Source organism: Toxoplasma gondii, chromosome XII (assembly GCF_000006565.2).
Source record: "Toxoplasma gondii ME49 chromosome XII, whole genome shotgun sequence".
Lineage (NCBI taxonomy): Eukaryota > Apicomplexa > Conoidasida > Eucoccidiorida > Sarcocystidae > Toxoplasma > Toxoplasma gondii.
In genome coordinates this window covers 1710107-1727622 of record NC_031480.1, presented here as the reverse complement: position 1 = coordinate 1727622, position 17516 = coordinate 1710107, and the positions used below count along the sequence as shown (strand labels likewise).

Genomic DNA, 17516 nt, shown 5'->3' with positions numbered 1-17516 from the left:
AGAGGCTACGCAATCGAGAGATGAGTCTCGTCTTAGAAAACTGGGACGTTCGCAGCAGAAAAGAGTTGAAAACGAACATCACCTTTCTGGAACGGAATGCTCAAGGCAACGTTACAGAGAGGACGTGAGAGTCGAAACGAATTCGGAGAGTGAACGTACACCTTCGTAGCTGCGTTTCTTTGGAGATCTCCAAAATCCAGGCAGGACACAGAGACGCTCGCCCATTCAGGTCTGCATTCAATATTCACTGAACTATTCATCAAAAAAGATACTCATACTCCAAGCTTCCACGCACATTAATAATATCTATAGATGTATGTACAAATGCAGCTGCATTTGGGGGTCCCATTTGAGTTTTTGAATTCCTGTCCTTCCGTCTTTTGACGCTTCCTTCTCTTCTCCTTCCTCGTTCGTTGTGTCGTCAACTTCCTTACACCTTCGTTTACTTTTCGGTCTCTACACCCCTCTTTCGATTCCCCCTCTGTGTCGCCGTTCCCTTCCTGCCTTTCCCTCTTTCCTTCTTTCTTTCCCTTCCGTTCATCTTTCTTCTCTGTCTTCGCTGCTTCTCGTGTCTCTCGTTTCTCTCATTTCTTCTCGCGTTCCTGCTGTCTCAAGTTGGCCGGTTTGGGGACGCGCGGCGTTGTTCGTAGGGAGTGTAGGGCACATAGGCGATGCGGCCGGCCTTCATTATTCGACAGATCGACTCCTCTCGCGGTTCGTTCCGCCTTTCTCTCGGAGAGTCTCTCTCTCGCGCTTCCGGGAGAGAGAGAACGTAGCGCTTCCACATTTGCTTCAGCAGATGAGGCGCCCTTTCTTCTTCATGCTCTTCCCTCGGCCTCCGCCCACACTGAGACAGAAGCCCCTCAAGAATCGGATCAGACTCCCTCCATCCTTCTCGCCTTCTTCTCTCCTCCCTAGTGCACTCGTTGTCCTCTCTCTCCTCTCGCCCTCTTCTCTCTCGCAAGCTGCGCCTCTCCCCCGCCTTCGCCTCCTCTCGGCTTCTCCCGCGCCGCGCTCCTTCAAGAGGCTGCTGTACGCAGCGCGCGTCAAACAACCCCGCGTCGATCCCCTCGTGGACTGCAGCCGCCAGCGCTTGTCGCCCTTGTTCGTGGCTCAACATTTCCCGAATATAAGCCGAAAACTCGGTGTCGACGCGTTGGTGCAAGACCACTCCAAGCTCGGAACTGCTTCGCCTGACGCAGTGCCCATCCACCGGCGGTTCGCTTCGCCCTCTGCCGCGAGTGTCGCCGCCGCTTTCGCTCGCCTTTCTGGAGTTTCTTTTCGGCTCTCCCCTCTCTCTGCTCGTCGCGAGGGACCGCTGAACCCCCTTGGCTGTACAGCCGCCTCTCCTGCGCCGTCCCCTCCAGGCGGCTTCGTGCTTCGTGTGTATGCGGCGAGAGCGGAAGACGGCAAGGAGGACCTTGGACGCGAAGAGGGAGAAGGAGAGGCGTGGAAATCGAACAAGGGAGACGCAGAGCGAAGAGAGGATGGAACATCGAAAGGACAGGGGAACGGGGAAAGAGGTCTCCTCCGAAAAAGGCGAGGAGGAGGAGCAGGTGCCGCAGAAGCCATGCTCAAGAAGGAGAGCAAATAGAGAGGAGAAAATGGGGGGGGAGGGGCGAGCGGGTGAGTGAGGTGGAAAGCGACAACGCTGGCGAGAGCGAGACGTCGAAAAAAGAGAGATAAGGGCAAAGGACGAAGAGAATTGCGTCGCCACGGTGAGGGGATGACTCTCGTCTACACGGAGCTCGAGTCCGACATAGTTGATGGGAGCTAAACGCTTGGTCTTCCGCCGCTTGAGAGATTCTTCGGAAAAATTCCAGCAGTCTCAAAAATCGCGACAAAGTCCTTTTGACCGCTCGAAAAACGCTCCTCTCTCAACTCAACTCCCCTTCCTGACTTGCGATCCGTTCTGCGCACAGGTATACAAATGGCCTCGACCATATCTCTCTCTCTCTGTCGCTATCGATCTGTGTAGATGTATGCGTATGCGTATGTCTATATGTTGATATCGACGTAGATGTGAGCGGTTAAGCTACACCTCTTTGTTTGCGCAAAATTGTCTACGAAGGCGCTTGCGCTCCTGTGTGAACATGTATGTTTTCGTTGGCGGGTGTCGAAAACTCGACGGAGCTAGCTCGCTAGCCTGATTGCAGTGCATTTAGAGACTCTCAAAGCATTCTTGTTGCGATACCCAAGTCTCAGTGTCCCTCCTGGCCGCTCGTCGTTTTTTTGAGAGGAGAAGGCGCGGGGACGGACGTCGTTGTCGATACTCGAGTACGCGCAGTGGCAATTTCGAGTTCCTCTTTACGGTTTCGGCGGGGCCTTCCTTTCGCTACGTTTTCTGTCGTGATCGAGACTGTTGACGCGTTTCAAACGAGCAGATGCACAAATGCATTTCTGCACTCTCTTCTCTTCGCCTGTGAAACTTCGGTGCCGATACACAAGGCAGAGTGTCTTGCCGCTCTTCCGAGAGCAGGCCAGAGCGTCGGAGTAGAGGGCCGCTCTTCTCCGTTCCTTCTTCGATTCTCCTCTGCGCGTCCCTCCGGACAGAACCGTTGTTCTTCTCCGTTCCTTCTTCGCTTCTCCTCTGCGCGTCCCTCCGGACAGAACCGTTGTTATTCTCCGTTCCTTCTTCGCTTCTCCTCTGCGCGTCCCTCCGAGACGCCCCCGTCACCTAAGAGCACTCGGCGCGCTCGGCGTCAGACCGGGAAGGGGAAGCGAGGAAGCCGCCTGGAGTCTGAGTTCTTCCTCTCGGTCTCTCCAGAAAGCGGCGCGAGAAGAGAACTTGAAAACGCGCTGTGCTTCCTCTCTGCAAGTCCGAACTCTCCTCTGAGGCGCCGCCTCTCTTTGCTGGGGGGAGGGGGGGGGCCCACAAGCGCTGGCACCAGATGCGCGAAAGTTTGGGCGGGGGGGGGGGGGGGCCAAGGCCTCCGGAGGGGACGAAGCAGGAGAAATAGACGAGAAAAGAACATCACACCGTGCGTTCTCTGTTATTCTCCGAAGCGACTCCTGTTTCGCTTTGGCCTCGGACTTCCCAGCTTTAAAAGAGCGTTCCTTCCTGGACGAACAAAAACGCCGTTCCTTCGCGCTCTCCAGGAACAGCTCCCCCTCCAGGAGGAGGATCGTGCAGCAGCTGTTTGAGTTGTCGAGACAGCCGCGCGCGTCTTGCCGCCGCATTGCCTGCGTTTCTTTTTTTTCAGTGCAAACGGCGCCTCGTCCGGAGGATAAAACATCGGATTTCTCTCCATTCAGAATTAAAAGACGAAAAACAAAGCGCGGACGGGGCCCCACTCCCAGAGAAACTTCCACCGCCCGTTAGCGAACTGAGAACCAGCCGCAGTTGAGGCGCTCCCCAACAATGTACGCCAGCGCTCAAACGCACCGCGCGGTTGCTACCATGTCTGCGTATCTTCGCTTTTCCGCTGGACCTTAGCAGCATACCCGTGTCTTCTTTTCTTCTCTCCACCTAAAAACCATGGACGAACGAACAGATGCTATGAATCATCTTCACTCTTCTTCCTCTTCTTCTTCCTCTTTCTCTCTCCCGGGACCTCTTGTTCACGACGAGCGCGCTTGCTTGCTTGGAGCTGAAGAGGGGGGCGCGAACGCACCGGCAGGCGACGAAGGCTCTCCTCTTCGAGAAGACGGAAAAGGATGGCAGCAATCTCGACTCCGAGAGCTCTCTGTCGCTTCTCTTCCACCCGCAGACGTCAACATGACGGCGCAGAGAGACGGAGAAAGAAGCCGGGAAGAAGAGAGAGAGGAACGAAAAGAGGACGCAGAAGTGAAGGGAGAAAGAGTGGAGACAGAGAAGGAGCTGGAAGAGAGAGGAGAAAAGGCCTCTGAAGAAGAGAAGGAGGAAGAGACACCCCGACAGGAGAAACAGACCCAGCTGCCAGCAGCGGGAGCTCTCGCGAAGAAAAGTGAAGACGAAAAGAGTGAAGTAGGAGAAGTCTTAGGAGACGGAGACAGAAGACAAGAGACGCAAATGACAGCTGGAAACGGAGACCCGTTGTCGTCTGCCGCCATCGACGAGTTTTCTCTCGACCAGAGCGAGACCGCTGCGGAGAACGACGACGGTCGCTCTCCGAACGGAGAAAATGACGACAGGACTCGCGAGGACGGAAAGCGCCAGAGACCGCAGGGCGCAGGAGAAAGCGAACAAGGAGGAGAGATGAAAAACGGAGAAACTCCCCTTAATCGATATCACCGGAGTTTTGGGGACCCATTTCCTTCTCCAAAGCGTCTTTGTTCCAACCAGGACGCTGCGTTGCACCTTCCAGAGGACGTCGACGGATGCAGCATGCGCTACAATGGAAAGCATGCCCTTTCACCGTCCTCCTTCGAAGCACAAAAAGAGGATTTCTTCGCTTCTTCGCCCCCCCGTTTCCCCCCAGAGTCGGCGTCTTCGCAAACGCGTTTGTCTCGCTTGCCGCTCCTCTCTCATTCAAGCGAACAGGACCAGGACCTTCCCTCGCCGCCTCTCTCACCAGTTGCCCGATACGAAGAAGAAACGGGTGCTCGACTCGCCTCTGTTCGCCCATCCTCGTCTTCGTCTTCTCCTTCTCCTTCTTCTCCTTCTTCTTCTGTTTCTGCTTCGTCTCTTTCTCCTGCTGAAGGATCCACGTCCTTGTGCCCCCCGTCTTCCCCGTCTGCCAGCGCTGCGCCGGCCTCCCCAGCTCTTCCGGAGTTTCCTGAACGACGCGAAACGCAGCCGTTCGAGGCTTCGCTGAGAGACGACCTGCTGCCGTCGGTGGCGAACGCGGAGAACCGTCGCCTGCACGGGGAGATGGTGGAGTTTCTCGAGAAGACGCGAGCGCTGAATCTGCAGATTGCGGAGCGAGAAGAGAGAACGAAGCTGATGGAGATCCATCTTCGACAGCTGCTTGCAGAAGTGAAGACGCTCGCAGGCGTCGCGGACGCGAAGCGAGAAGCAGCCCAGACAGAGAGTCACGTTGCCGACCTCCACAGTCGGCACCTTGGGAAAGTCGCGAGCGAGAAGAAGAACGTCGAAAATCAAATCGCTGCTCAACAAGAACGGCTTCTCTCTGTGCAAGCGCATCTCCTCGCGAGCAGCGAAAAAGTCGACAAATTCAAGCTGCAAATGAACTGGAATGAAGAGGAACTCAAACAGTGGGTCGCGGCCGAGAAACGAAAACAGGTAAATCGCGGATCGAACCTGCGGTGCCTCCAGGGAGAGCACACACAGGGAAGGCGAGCAGTGCACGAAGCGAGGAACGGAACTCAGAGAGAAAAGGACAAAGGAGAGACAGTGAGGCAGCGATCGTCGGAAACGTAAAACCTACAGAGACAAGGAAGACGCGCTCGCTCACGCGTCTCCTCCCCCTGCAACGCAGAAACGCAACCTACACGGGGGTCACACAGCAGACGTCGGAGGCTCTTCACTGGGTGCGGCCGTCTCTTTCAAAGCGCGAAACTGTCTCCGAAAACGACGGTTCTTGCATCCTGCAAATACGCTTCGTGTCTCCAGAACGCGGCGACGAAAAGGTCTGTGTGGAATCGACGAACGCGTCTGCAGGGCAGGCCGTCCTTCTCTGCGTTGTCCGCAGGACGACCGACTCGAAGTAGAGCGTCTGCAGCGCGCAGATGAGCGCGAGGTGAAGCAGCTGAAATTGCAGATCGAGAAACTCAGCGTGGAGGTCCAACGAGAAAAACTGGAACTCTACCAAAAAGCCACAGACGCAAAAACTCTGAAACTCGAACTTCAGGCCGCCACAAAACAATTTCGCTGCGTGCAAGAAGATCGCCGTCAAGTCATTGAGCAGTGGTACGTCCATTCTGACATTCAACATATCCATATTTACGTGCATATAAATATATAAATACATATATATATACGTATACATATGCGCATATATACATCTGTGCATACAGGTATACACTGTAGGTTCAAATTGCTATTCATATATATATATATATATATATATTGAGAGAGATTGGCAACGTCGATGTCGATACATGAAAACAGGAAAATGTCGATACAGACAGAGACGCACGTACACATACATACATGCACACATACATACATACATGCACACATGCATGCATGCATATATGTGTATTTGTACGAGAGTATCTGTTTTTTTACCCAAGTGGAAGTCGCTGGGTAGCTCTAGAGCTGCAGAACTACAACTAGGTGCGACTGGAGAGAGGGACCAACACCGCGTTCGTGCACAGAGAGATATACCGAGCAGTGGCGATAGGGGCATGAGACCGTAGGACGTCTGCTGCCGGTAGCGATTAAGACGCATGCGCGTTCTGTTGCCTTTTGTCTCGGGCCGATTCTCGCACTTTCGGAAAACATTTGTCAAAAAATCTCGGCGCGGAGAGCAAAGATTCCTGACAAAGAATACTGGCAGAGAATCCTGGCAAAGAATCCTGACAAAGAATCCTGGAAAGTGCCGGGCAGAAGAAGCAAGAGAAGGAGTTGAAGAAGAAGGCGAGGAAGTTGAAGAAGAGGGCGAGGACGGACAGAAGACGAGGAAGGGGGAAGAGAAAGCGTCTGCTTCGGGTGGTTTTCCACTCTTTTTTGAGTGCGTCCGTGTCTTGTTCCTCAGGGAAGCAGCTCTGGAGGGCATGAAGCAGCGAGACGAATCCCTCAAAGATGCAGCGGCGCGTTACGGCATCGCTCAAGAAGAGGTTCGGCAGAAACTCGAGAAATTAGGTAAACGTAAAACCGTCTGCTCCTCCTTTGCATGTCGCGGTTTCTTCTCTTATCTGAGATATGCAGCGACCTCAGATGTAAGTATGCTGCAGAAAGCAGGTTTGAGCTTTCGAATGGAAGCTCGCTGTCTGATGCGCCTTCGCTCGTTTCGAGTTTGTTCTGTTGTCCCCATTTCTTAGATTTTCCCCGTTTTTTTCAAGCCTTGTTTCGCGTCGTTTCTTCAAGGTTCTTCGCTCTTCGCGCTGGAGACTTTTGTCTTCGTTCAAAGTGCTATCGCCTCGTTGGAGATCGCTGTCTCCCGTTTCCACCAGACGTTTTTCAGCGAGCTTCATCTCTGTCTTCGACCCTGTCTTTCCTGTCTTTTGCTTCCGAGATTTACTGCTCGGTTCTCTCCCTCGATTCTCCAGCAGTCTGCTCTGACATTCTTTGCTCAAACTCTCCCCTTTTCGCAGGACGCCTCCGTTCCTTCACGGCTGAGCAGCAATCAGCTAACGACGCGCTCCAGAGGGAAGTTCATCAGTTAGAAAAAAAGCTTGAGAAGTTCCGCGGAGAATTCGCTGCTGCTAAAACGCGTCTCGCCGCCGTCCACGAAGCTGTGAGGAACCTTTTTACACCAAAACCACATTTGAGGGCGTCCGACACAAACAGCGCCCATGAAAAGAACGACGTAAATACTGGAAGAGCCTCGGACAGATACAAATTTATATATATATATATATATATATACGAATAGTTACATCTACTCATGAAGGTATACATATCTCTCTCTCTCTCTATATATATATATATATATGTGCGTGTACTGTTTTGAGACTACGGCTGTGAGGCACTTGGACATACACGTACATGTATATATATATATATATATATATATATATATATATAAGTATCCAGGCCGATATGAACCGGTTTTTATCAGGAGGTACCCCAAAGAAAAGAATGTTACATGGCCTCGTTTTCGGCTCCGGCCTGTCCCGGTGTGCTCGCATGCACCTGCGCGTGCCTACAAGTGCATGTGCGTGAGTTGCTGCATTTTGTCTCTCGCGATGCATGCACATTTTCCAGCCTCGCCAGTCGAGAAAGAAAGACCCGACAGCTGCAGCGTCCATCGGAGAGAGTGTGATCCCCAGTGCCGGGGAATACTTGGAGAAAACATGAAAGAAATCACTTTTTTGTTGTTGCATGCGGGGTTTTGAAAAGCTATGGACGTTCTGTGGCACCTTGAAGGTCCAGAGAGTCGCTTCTTGTTATGACCGCGCGCGGATCCTCTGTCTTCTGTGTTTTTTCTCGTCTTTTCCTTGTTTCGTCTCTCTCTGCCCGTCGCGTCTGGGTCTGCCACTCTGTGTCTTGCTGTTCGCCTCTCCGGTTCGCCTTTCCTTGTTGAGTTTCTTCAAGACGCAAGGCAACTGTGAATGCATCGTCAGGTCTTGGCTTACCGGAACAAAGTTCTCTCGTTTTTGCAGAGCAGAGATGGTACAGTTGAATCGGTAGCCGCTGCTCCTGCTGAAAAAACCCTTTTTCCTTCAGTTCAAGTTGACGAGTTCTGCGGTCACAGCTGGCACCGTCCGACTTAGGAGCCTGCCGATCTCCTTCTCCTTTCCTGTTTGTCTCTTTCGCGAGCTTCCCCCGGCGTTCGCTTCCTTCTTCTTCTCGGTGCCGCCGCATCTTTTTCTCTGTGTGTGTAACGCTTTTTCTCTCGTTCCGTTTTTCTCCTTCTCCTTCACCCGTCTCTCTTTCGTTTGTGTTCTCACCTCTCTTGTTCTCTCTCCCGTTCGCGCTGCCTTCCTTCTCGCGCGTCCTTTCCCCTCGTTTTTCGACTTTCTCAGTTCTTGTCTTGTCGATTCGCGCCCGCTTCCCCACCTCCTTCTTTCTCCTCCTTTCTCCTTCTTTCTCCTTCTTTCTCTCTCCGGTTCAGGGCGAGGCCCTCCGCGCGGAGCTCGCGGCTGCGCGGGCACAAGTCGCTCGCGACGGCGCCGAAGTGGAGCACTTGACTCTCTCGCTCGAAACGAAGCGACAGGCGCTCGCTGCCTTGACAGAGCGACGCGAGCAGGCGAAGCGCCAGCTGGACAAAGAACTTCTCCACTCGAAGGAGAAAGACGACGTCCTTCGCCAGACCGAGTCGTTCTGCAGACGCGTTGAAACGACGTACAACCACCTCGAAACACAAGTCAAAAAAAGCCATGAAGAACTCTTTGAAGCTTGCCAACAGTTCGCGTCTCAAGCGACGATCAATCGAACGACGCAGGCTGAAATCCAAAGTTCACAAGCCGCTCTGAGAAACCTTGGAGTGAGACAACTCTAAATACACAGAATACCACCTACAGATATATATATATATATATATATATACGTGTGTATATGTGTATATGTATGTGTATGTATATATATATATATATATATATATGTTCACATGTGCATAAAGGAATACGTAGACACACATGAGGATGAACAAATGTTCCGGTGGATATCGGGATGGACGGACGCCTGACGGTTGTCGCTCGCATGCCGTCAGCGTCCCAAGCGATTCTCTTCTTTGAGGAGAAACTCAAGGAAAACGCAAGACACCCGACCCCAACGAAGCGCCCTGTCTTTTCTTGTCCTCTGTTTCCTCGCTCCTCGTGCGACATTCTCTGTCTGCCGAACGTCCGTCGATGCCTCCATCACTACGTCCCTGAACTTTACATACACCTGTCGAGAGAGCTCTATCCCGGCGGCAGGCGGCCGCTTTTCAGCATTTTCCATCTCGTCTCTGTCCCCGTTATTAGCGTTTTTCCGTTCGCTTCTTCTTCCCTTTTTCGCAGCTTCAACTTCAGAAGCTCGATCAGGAGAGACAGCGACAGCAGGAGCTCCTCTACGCCGTCGAGTTCCAGTCTCAGTTGATGCAGAGGAAGGTCGCGAGAGTCGCGGGGCTCCGCGGCGTTGCAGAGAAAAGAGAACTTCTCGCAAAAATTTCGAAACTTGAGGAGGTGTGTGACCTTTCTGCCGTCTCCTCCTCGCGAGGTGACAGAAGTGACGCATGCGTCCTTTTCAATGTCGCGAGCTGTGTAAAGTTTGTAAAGATTTTTCTAGAGCAAGGCGATGAATAAACCAAACACATCAGATTGTGAAAAGGCATCAAGCTGTGAAAAAACAAGTGTGATCTTGACATGGAGAGGCCTGGACAGAAGAAGACGACGCATGCTCTTGGGTCTCCTTCTCACAGATTCTGACGCAACAGTGCCAGCAGTGTCAGATGCTGAACGCAGAAACGAAACGGCTCGAGAGCGAGCTGAGGTGAGATCTTCAAAGTTTTCCTTCGACTTCTTCTGACCACTGTCCACTCCGTTGCTTCGAAGCTTTTTTTGCATTCACATGCATCGCTGCACACACTTGCGTGCATGTCGACCAGCGTAGACAGCGAGAGAAGGCCGCATCGACGATTTGAGGGGAGCGGCAACTGCATGCGTATAAAGCACTTAAACAGTTATGTATACAAACGTATAAATGTGCACAGATATAAGCAGATGCATGCATATACATACATACATATATGTATATATATATATATATAAAGATGAACGTATATATACAAGTATTCCACCTGTACATATAGATATGTATATAGATATGTATATATATATATATATATGCGTGTATGTACAAGTAGAGCACTGCCTAGCACAGTCAATTCTGGTCTTCGCTGGTGTTTGCCTTCTATGTGGAAGGAGAGCTCGGTGTTTGCGTCTCTGTTGTCGATTTGTTGATTTCAGAAAGTCTCAGAGAGCCCTGCAGAGCCGGGAAGCCGAGGCTGCAGCTCTGGACAGCACTGTGGCTGATTTGCGATTAGAATGCGACTTCCTCAAGAGAGAAGTTCAGAGCACACAGAAGGAAAAAGCCATCGTCAGCGTGGAACAAGACACGCTCAAACTGGACGTGAGTCGCCTGCGTCTCGAACGCTTTTTCGATCTCTCCGGTTTGCCCTAATTTGCATCGATTCGCTGTTGCCTTCCTCTCACGGGATGTTGCGTCTGGCCTTCACTAGACTCTCCTGAACGTTGGAATTTCTCCTTTTTCTCCTCCGTTTCCGAAAATGCGCGCGTACCAGTGAAACACACCTCTTCCGAACTCTGTCCGGAGATGCCGCGGAGGCGACAACGCCGCCGACGCGGATTCTCGTTCGGATAGCTTGATGCGGCCGGAGGTTTGGGTCACGGGGAACTCGGTCGAAATTGTGTTTCGCGCATGCGAGTTCTTCTCCTTCTCCTTCCTGTCCTCTCCACGCAAGGAGACGCCTGGGCGCGTAAAGCGGTCACCCACAGGGCGCGAGTAAATGGCTTTCTCTCTCGGTGCTCAGACAGCGCGACAGCTCGAGTCGTTTCTTTTTTTAGGCGAACCGACTGCGCGCCCAGTTGCGAGAACAGACCGAGGCAGTCACAGCAGCGGAGAATGAAAAACTGCAGAGTCAGCATACGATCGAAGAAGAAATTCTCAAGGCAGAACACCGCCTCGAGCTAGCCAAGGTCGCAGCTGTAGGTACACACCCGCGACGAGGGCGGAAACGCATCGCGGCCGGGAGACAGACGAGAAAGAGACGAAACACAGAGGGATGAAGACGATAAATGGAAGACGATAAATGGAGATGCTGGCGGCCTGAACAGTCTCTGAAACACACAGATTATCGCAGATGCCTCTACGTGAACGCGTAAAGAGTGCCAAAGCTCCGGAAGCCGTTGCAGCCGGAGAGGGGCGGTGAAGGGCGATCTGCGAGTCAACGCGCTTTCCAGAAGTTCTTTTCTGGGGGAGGTGGAAGCAAAGACAGACAGCTTTTCGACGATGGACCAAGGAACAAAGAAACTCACCAAATATGCGCAAGCACTCGACGCAGTTGAGTCGAAGTGCCTCTCGCTCTTTTCACACTCTGACGGCAATTACCAAGCTACACACGCTCTCCTCGTGCCTCGTTTTTTCTTCTCGTTTCCTCTTTCTTCCTCCTTTGTCCTCCTTCTCTCCTTCTTCCATGTGTGTTTCTTCTGTTTCCTTTCATCCTGTCCTGCTTCTGCCTTCCCCGTCCGCATTTCTTGGTCGCTCGTTCTTTCTCGTTCTACTTCGCGCTTCGCTTTCGCTCCTCTCCTTCTCTGCCTTCCAGTTCCCCTCGCTGTATCCCTCTCCCCGGTCTCTCTTTTCTGCGTCTCTCCTCCTTTTCCTCACTTGGTTCTCCTGCCTTGCTTCCCCGCCTTCTCGACACTGTCGTCTGCAGAGAGCAGTCGATGAAGAGCGGCATCGCCTCGCCCTGGAGGCGGCGAGGAGGAAAGCGAAGATTTCGAGTCTGCAGAGCAAGTACGCCGTCGTAGTCCAGGTAAACGGGATGCACAGGCGCGCGCTTGCTTCTCGCGACTTTTGCAGAGATGTCCATTCTTTGAAAACGCACAAATCGAGGTGCACCATCCAAATGTCTTGAATCGAAACGGTACTCAAAACAGTGCCGATGAGGTGCAGAGAAAAGGAAACAGACGGACACGATCTCGCCTACAAATCTGACATCGTCTTGCTTTCTTCTCACGAGTTCGCTCTACTATACACCCATACATATACACACATATCTATGTATATATATGTATATATATAAGTATATATATGTATATATATGTATATATATGTATATATATGTACATATATGTATATATATATATATATATATATATTATATGTGTGTATATGTATATATATGTATATATAAGTATATATATGTATATATAAGTATATATATGTACATATATGTATATATATATATATTATATGTGTGTAAATGTATATATATGTATACATATATATGTATATACATGTATATATATGTATACAAATGTATATAAATGTATGTAAATATAAGCATGAGTATGTGAATAGGTGCAGGGGCACGCGTACTTTTGAGGTCACCTTGGAGTTCTTGTCAACCTCCGAGTTTTCAAGGTTCTGGCTTTTCTTCTGTGTTTTTAGAAAGTTCAGCCGGAGGAGGGCGAGGGCCGCGGCGAGAGGTCTCAGGCGTATTACATCATCAAAGCAGGGCAGGTGCTCTTGGGAGTCCTCTCTCTGTTGGAACCTATTTCTCCGTCTGCTTTCCGAGCCGAAACGACAACAGAAAGCAAAGATGTCTTTGTCCTCTTGCAGCGCAATAGCATAAATATATGCATGGATATACACATATATACGTATATACTTATATATATATATTACATAAGTATGCATATGTATGCACATATGTACATATATAGGTAGATGTATATAGTCATGTAGATATGCATACGTAATCGAGCATATGCACATAAACATGCATACGACTATATATAAATATATATATATATATATACTCTTATAGAAATGTAGAAACATGTCTATACGCATGTATTTCCTAGAAGGAAAGGACAGTTTGTGTCGTGGAAACGGACTTGTTCATTCTTTTGATATTACCTGAAGCACTTCCTCTCCCCTTTCGCAGCCTGCCCCGAAGTGTAGATACACACCTGGACTTTCCATCAAATGGAGATTTGTGTGTGGAGGCAGCCATGCCTGTGTATCTTTCGAAATAGAAGTAAATGCGTTTTCTTTAGATCGAAACGCCCAGAGTCCCTTCTGGTCGATACCAGGTGTACCTCCACGGAGTTGTCCCTCCAGACAAATCGTTAGATGTCCATTTCTCTTCCACGCAAAACGCTTTTTCACATGGTCGACGAGACCCCAGCTACAACCAACCTCCTGAACCTAGGCTTCTCAAATATGCATATCCATACACATACATATACGGGTATACATACATACATATATACATCTACATGTGTTTCCACGTATATGTCTTTATGTATTAGAGGCGTTCTCACATATATACCTGCACCATATACATATATATATATACATATATATATATACTTATCTCATCTGTGGGTACATATGTATATATATATATATATACTTATCTCATCTGTGGGTACATATATATATATATATATACTTATCTCATCTGTGGGTACATATATATATATATAGGTCAACATATATGTGTGCATGTGCGTCAGACATGTATTTAGGTAGACGACTAAGGCTGTGTGTCAGGTCCGACAGAGCGTCCTCTGCCGGCATGTATTCTTTTTCTTGCTTTGTTTTTCTGGAACCTTGATCAGGAGAAGGAGGAGCTTCAGCGCATCGGCGACGAGCTCGATCAGAAGATCCGCGACGCAGAGGGCGAGAGTCGGGGTCTGTCTCGGACTCTCGAGCAACTGCGGTCCGCGAACTCTCGCTTCCGTCGTGCTCTCAGCGAAGAGTCTTCGTTTGTTCAGCAGCAGCGCGCGTCGCGAGACCAGTTGGAGAAGCGAGTGAAGGAGGCTCACGACGCGGCGTTTGAGAAGAAACAGCAGCTTCGGAGTCTGCAGGAGGAAGTCGATGCCGAGCGAGGGAGGAAGGCGGAAGCCGAGAAGTTCCTGCAGGCTCTTCTGTGTCGCAAGCAGGTGAGTCGGCCTAAAACGGAGGAACGTGAGAGGACGAGAAGCGAGGAGGACAGGGGAGTTAATCGCGTGTGAGGTCTGTCTAAGCAGAATCCCCTTCGATTCTGACGCTCGAGATGGCCCAGAGGGTACTTCAGTGTGCGTCAGCTTCGTTCGCTTGCCGTCCATGTCGCGTTCGCCTTTTTCCGATTGTCCTTCATATTCAACGCCAGTTGTCTTGTTTTCTCTTCATGCTGCCTTCCCCCCGCTTTCGCGCTTTCCAATAAGGCACTGTTGGCAACGCTCAAAGGACTGCAGAGAGATGTTCGCGCCCAGGAAGAGAAGCTGCGGCGAGCCACAGATCGCCACAAGGAGGCGGTAAAAGTCGCACGAAAGAAAAAGATTCTGCCGCAGGCAAAGACAGACGTTTCTCGACCTGCTTCTCCACCTTCCTCCCTCGGATTCGACCCTGGCTCTCAAACGAATCTGGAAATGGAGCCGCATTTGGAGAGCCTCAGATACCACCTCCAGGCTCTGCGACAAGCGCTTGCGTAAGTTTTGAGACACGAGCGACCGACAGTGAAGCGTCCGGAGCGCAGGAAAGAGAGAAACCCGCGCGCAGAAAAAACGCGAGAAGCGCGCAACGTCAGGGATGACACAGAGACAGCACAGAGGAGGGGAGAAGCAGGCTGAAAACGAAAAGGAACACAGGAGTGGAAGCAGAAGGTAAATGCACACAGTGCACTCGTCGCAGTCTTAGTGAGAGGCCTGAGAGGCCTGGGGACCTACGCAAGGAAAGAGGGCGCAAAGAGAAATTGCCTTGGGAAACCATCTGGCTCGAGGAAAACACAGGAAACCACTTGTAGAAAAATATTCTTCGGGGGTATCGTAGCGTCTGTGTGCTCACCGCGCATGTCCTCGTCTGTACCGACGCAGAAAGACAGGAAAGCGTGAAACGGTCTCTCCATGGCCGTCGTCAACTAAACTCGATAAAGTCTCCTTCCTGCACTTGTCTGAGAAAAAAAAACCTTGACGCTCGGTCTGCTGCAAATACCGCCTTCGCAATCAATCACACAGTCTTCCGAAAACCACGCCGACACATCGAGGAATTGATACGCTTTTCAATATACCAATGTCTAATGAGAGAATGCCAACTGCGGATCCACTCTCAAGGACAACGCTTTCCACATTCTTCTCATTTTTCTGACACATAAATATACCTATATGTATCTATGTATCTATATATATACAAAAAGAGTCTCGGTGGAAGAAGTTATCCATTTATCTACATATATGCATATAATACATATATGTATATATATATGTATTAAGAAATGAGATGGAGAAATAGATAGAGATATCTAACTAGCTTAGATGGAGGTATGAATAGGTATGCAAGGTTAGACGGAGATATGTGTATGTATATAAAGAGCTGAGATGGTGATGGCGATACCCCATAAGGGATCAAAGGCCGTAGCCTTTTTTTGACTAGCGGAGAAGAAATGACGATATCGCATGTTTTCTCTGGAAATTGTCGTTTGCCGTTTGCAGTGCAGCGCTCGAGGAAGTTGGAGGCGTCCCCGAGGAGGTGAAAGCTGCTCTGGGTGCTCATGGTGAGTTTCAGGGGAACGAGAAGGAAAGTACAGCCTGGAAGCTAAAATGTCGACGAGCTCCCATGTAATCAGAGAGGCCGCCCCAAGAAGAAGGAAGGAGCAAACCACACAAAAATTGGGGGAAATGCGGTGAAGCAGAAACACAGGGTGACAGAGGCGTCAGAGTACAGCGTGAACGGCGCGTTCGCCCATCTGGGAAGCAAAGGTACAGAGAGCGAGTATCAGTGATTACCGTGATCAGAGAAAAAAATAAAATGAACCCAAAAAAGTAGAGGATGCAGCTTTACGAAAGATCACACGTTCACGGAAGAAGGAACGGCGAGAGAAAGGAATAATATGTGAGGTTGGACTACGCCACCAGAGTCACCCACCACAAGTCGACCGCCACGGGAGCAACAGGTTCAGGGCGGTTTCCTCTCTTCCCTTTTTTAAAAAGTAGGGTGCACACAGGCGGATATTCACTTCCTCCTGTCTTTCTGTTCACTTCTGCACCTTCAGCGACAAGTATTTCTTCCTTTCTTTCCTTCTTTCAGGAGTCCACTTGTCTTCTCGTCCTCCGTCTGGGTTCTCCTCCGCTCCGAGCAGCTGCGGCGGAACCCCGCAGAGTCTCTCGAGACCAGGTGCAAGTCGGCAGGAAGACTCCCTCGATTTGCTTTCGCAGTCTTCGTCGCCATCTTCATCTGTTCCTTCTCCACTACCCTCTCCCTGCTCGAAAGAAAAACGACCTGGAGTGCCTGTGACGCCCGTATCGCTGCCGCCGCCGGGCGTCGACACACTCCAGCTGGGGAATCGCGGCTCTGGGTTTCCTGAACCGCGGGGCGTCAGGAAGGCGCGTTCGTTTTCTTCTGGAACGGCTGCTCTTCCACGCGTGGAGCTTGCCGCTTCTCGGGGCAGTTGGTCCGGTGCCCGAGCGCGAGAAAAGGAACCAGAGAAAGTGCAGGAAAACAAAGAGGAAAAGACGCACAGTGGAAGCGGTGTCGATTTGCGACCTGGGGTTTGACAGGGAATGCGAGGGCGAAACAGGAGGAGACGACCTGCCGAGAGAAACCGAAAGAGAAGCGACAGCCAGAAAATGAGAGGAAAGAACAGAAACCAATGCACTCGAAGTTGGAAACGTCTAGAAACGCACAAGTGAACTGACGCCTCTATATTTTGCCATATTATACATGTTTCTATGCATAGTACGGCATGTTTGTGAATGCTGTGAATTCGTGCGAGTCTGGTTTTAGGGGTATCCTTGTCGCGCGAACGATGGCAAAGTGCCAGTTCGCTTCGTTAATGGAGTCTTTGAAATTGGAAGATACGCCTCACTAGAGAGATGTCGGTTTCCGCGAGATTTTTAGAGGAGTTTCTTGACAAGCGTTATCTGTGCTTGCAAGCGTTCTGAGGGAAGGCGGAGAGGGGCCAGAAAGGAGGTCGGAGATCGCGCTTGAGCTGTCTTCTGTAAGGAAAACGCGGACGATGCTGTTCAACTTGCTTCTGCCTCAGAGCGCGCCTCCAACGCATGTCACGTGGAATATTCCCGCGACAAAGAAACAGATTTTCTAGAGACCTTCCCTCGAGTGTCGCGCGACTCATGCATGCAGATAAGTGTGAGTCTCTCCAAAGAACCCGTCGAAGGGAAACGAAGAACACCGTCACGAGTCACAGTCCACCAAGAGTTGTGTGCCAGAGGCTCCATCACGCGTAGTTCTTTAACGCGCCGATAGAAGTTCGCCGGGAAACTGCCGGCGTTGCAGCACATGCAACCGCTTTTAAAAAGGA

General features: G+C 50.7%; 3 protein-coding genes across 3 annotated transcripts; all 3 read left to right on the top strand.

Moving 5' to 3' along the window:
* Positions 1–46: 46 nt before the first annotated feature.
* On the top strand, positions 47–2855 carry TGME49_218130 (hypothetical protein). Its single transcript, XM_018779799.1, has one exon. The coding sequence runs from the start codon at positions 800–802 to the stop codon at positions 1592–1594; it is 795 nt and encodes a 264-aa protein (XP_018634846.1). The 5' UTR covers positions 47–799; the 3' UTR covers positions 1595–2855.
* Positions 2856–2918: 63 nt separating this feature from the next.
* On the top strand, positions 2919–11317 carry TGME49_218188 (hypothetical protein). The gene is made up of 7 exons (XM_018779800.1): positions 2919–5164; positions 5574–5791; positions 6582–6688; positions 7141–7283; positions 8604–8975; positions 9490–9654; positions 10438–11317. The coding sequence occupies exons 1-7, from the start codon at positions 3479–3481 to the stop codon at positions 10501–10503; spliced, it is 2757 nt and encodes a 918-aa protein (XP_018634845.1). The 5' UTR covers positions 2919–3478; the 3' UTR covers positions 10504–11317.
* On the top strand, positions 11012–17324 carry TGME49_218192 (hypothetical protein). Its single transcript, XM_018779801.1, has 6 exons — positions 11012–12023; positions 12662–12733; positions 13840–14163; positions 14428–14690; positions 15691–15752; positions 16286–17324. The coding sequence occupies exons 1-6, from the start codon at positions 11532–11534 to the stop codon at positions 16750–16752; spliced, it is 1680 nt and encodes a 559-aa protein (XP_018634844.1). The 5' UTR covers positions 11012–11531; the 3' UTR covers positions 16753–17324.
* The last annotated feature ends 192 nt before the right edge of the window (positions 17325–17516 follow it).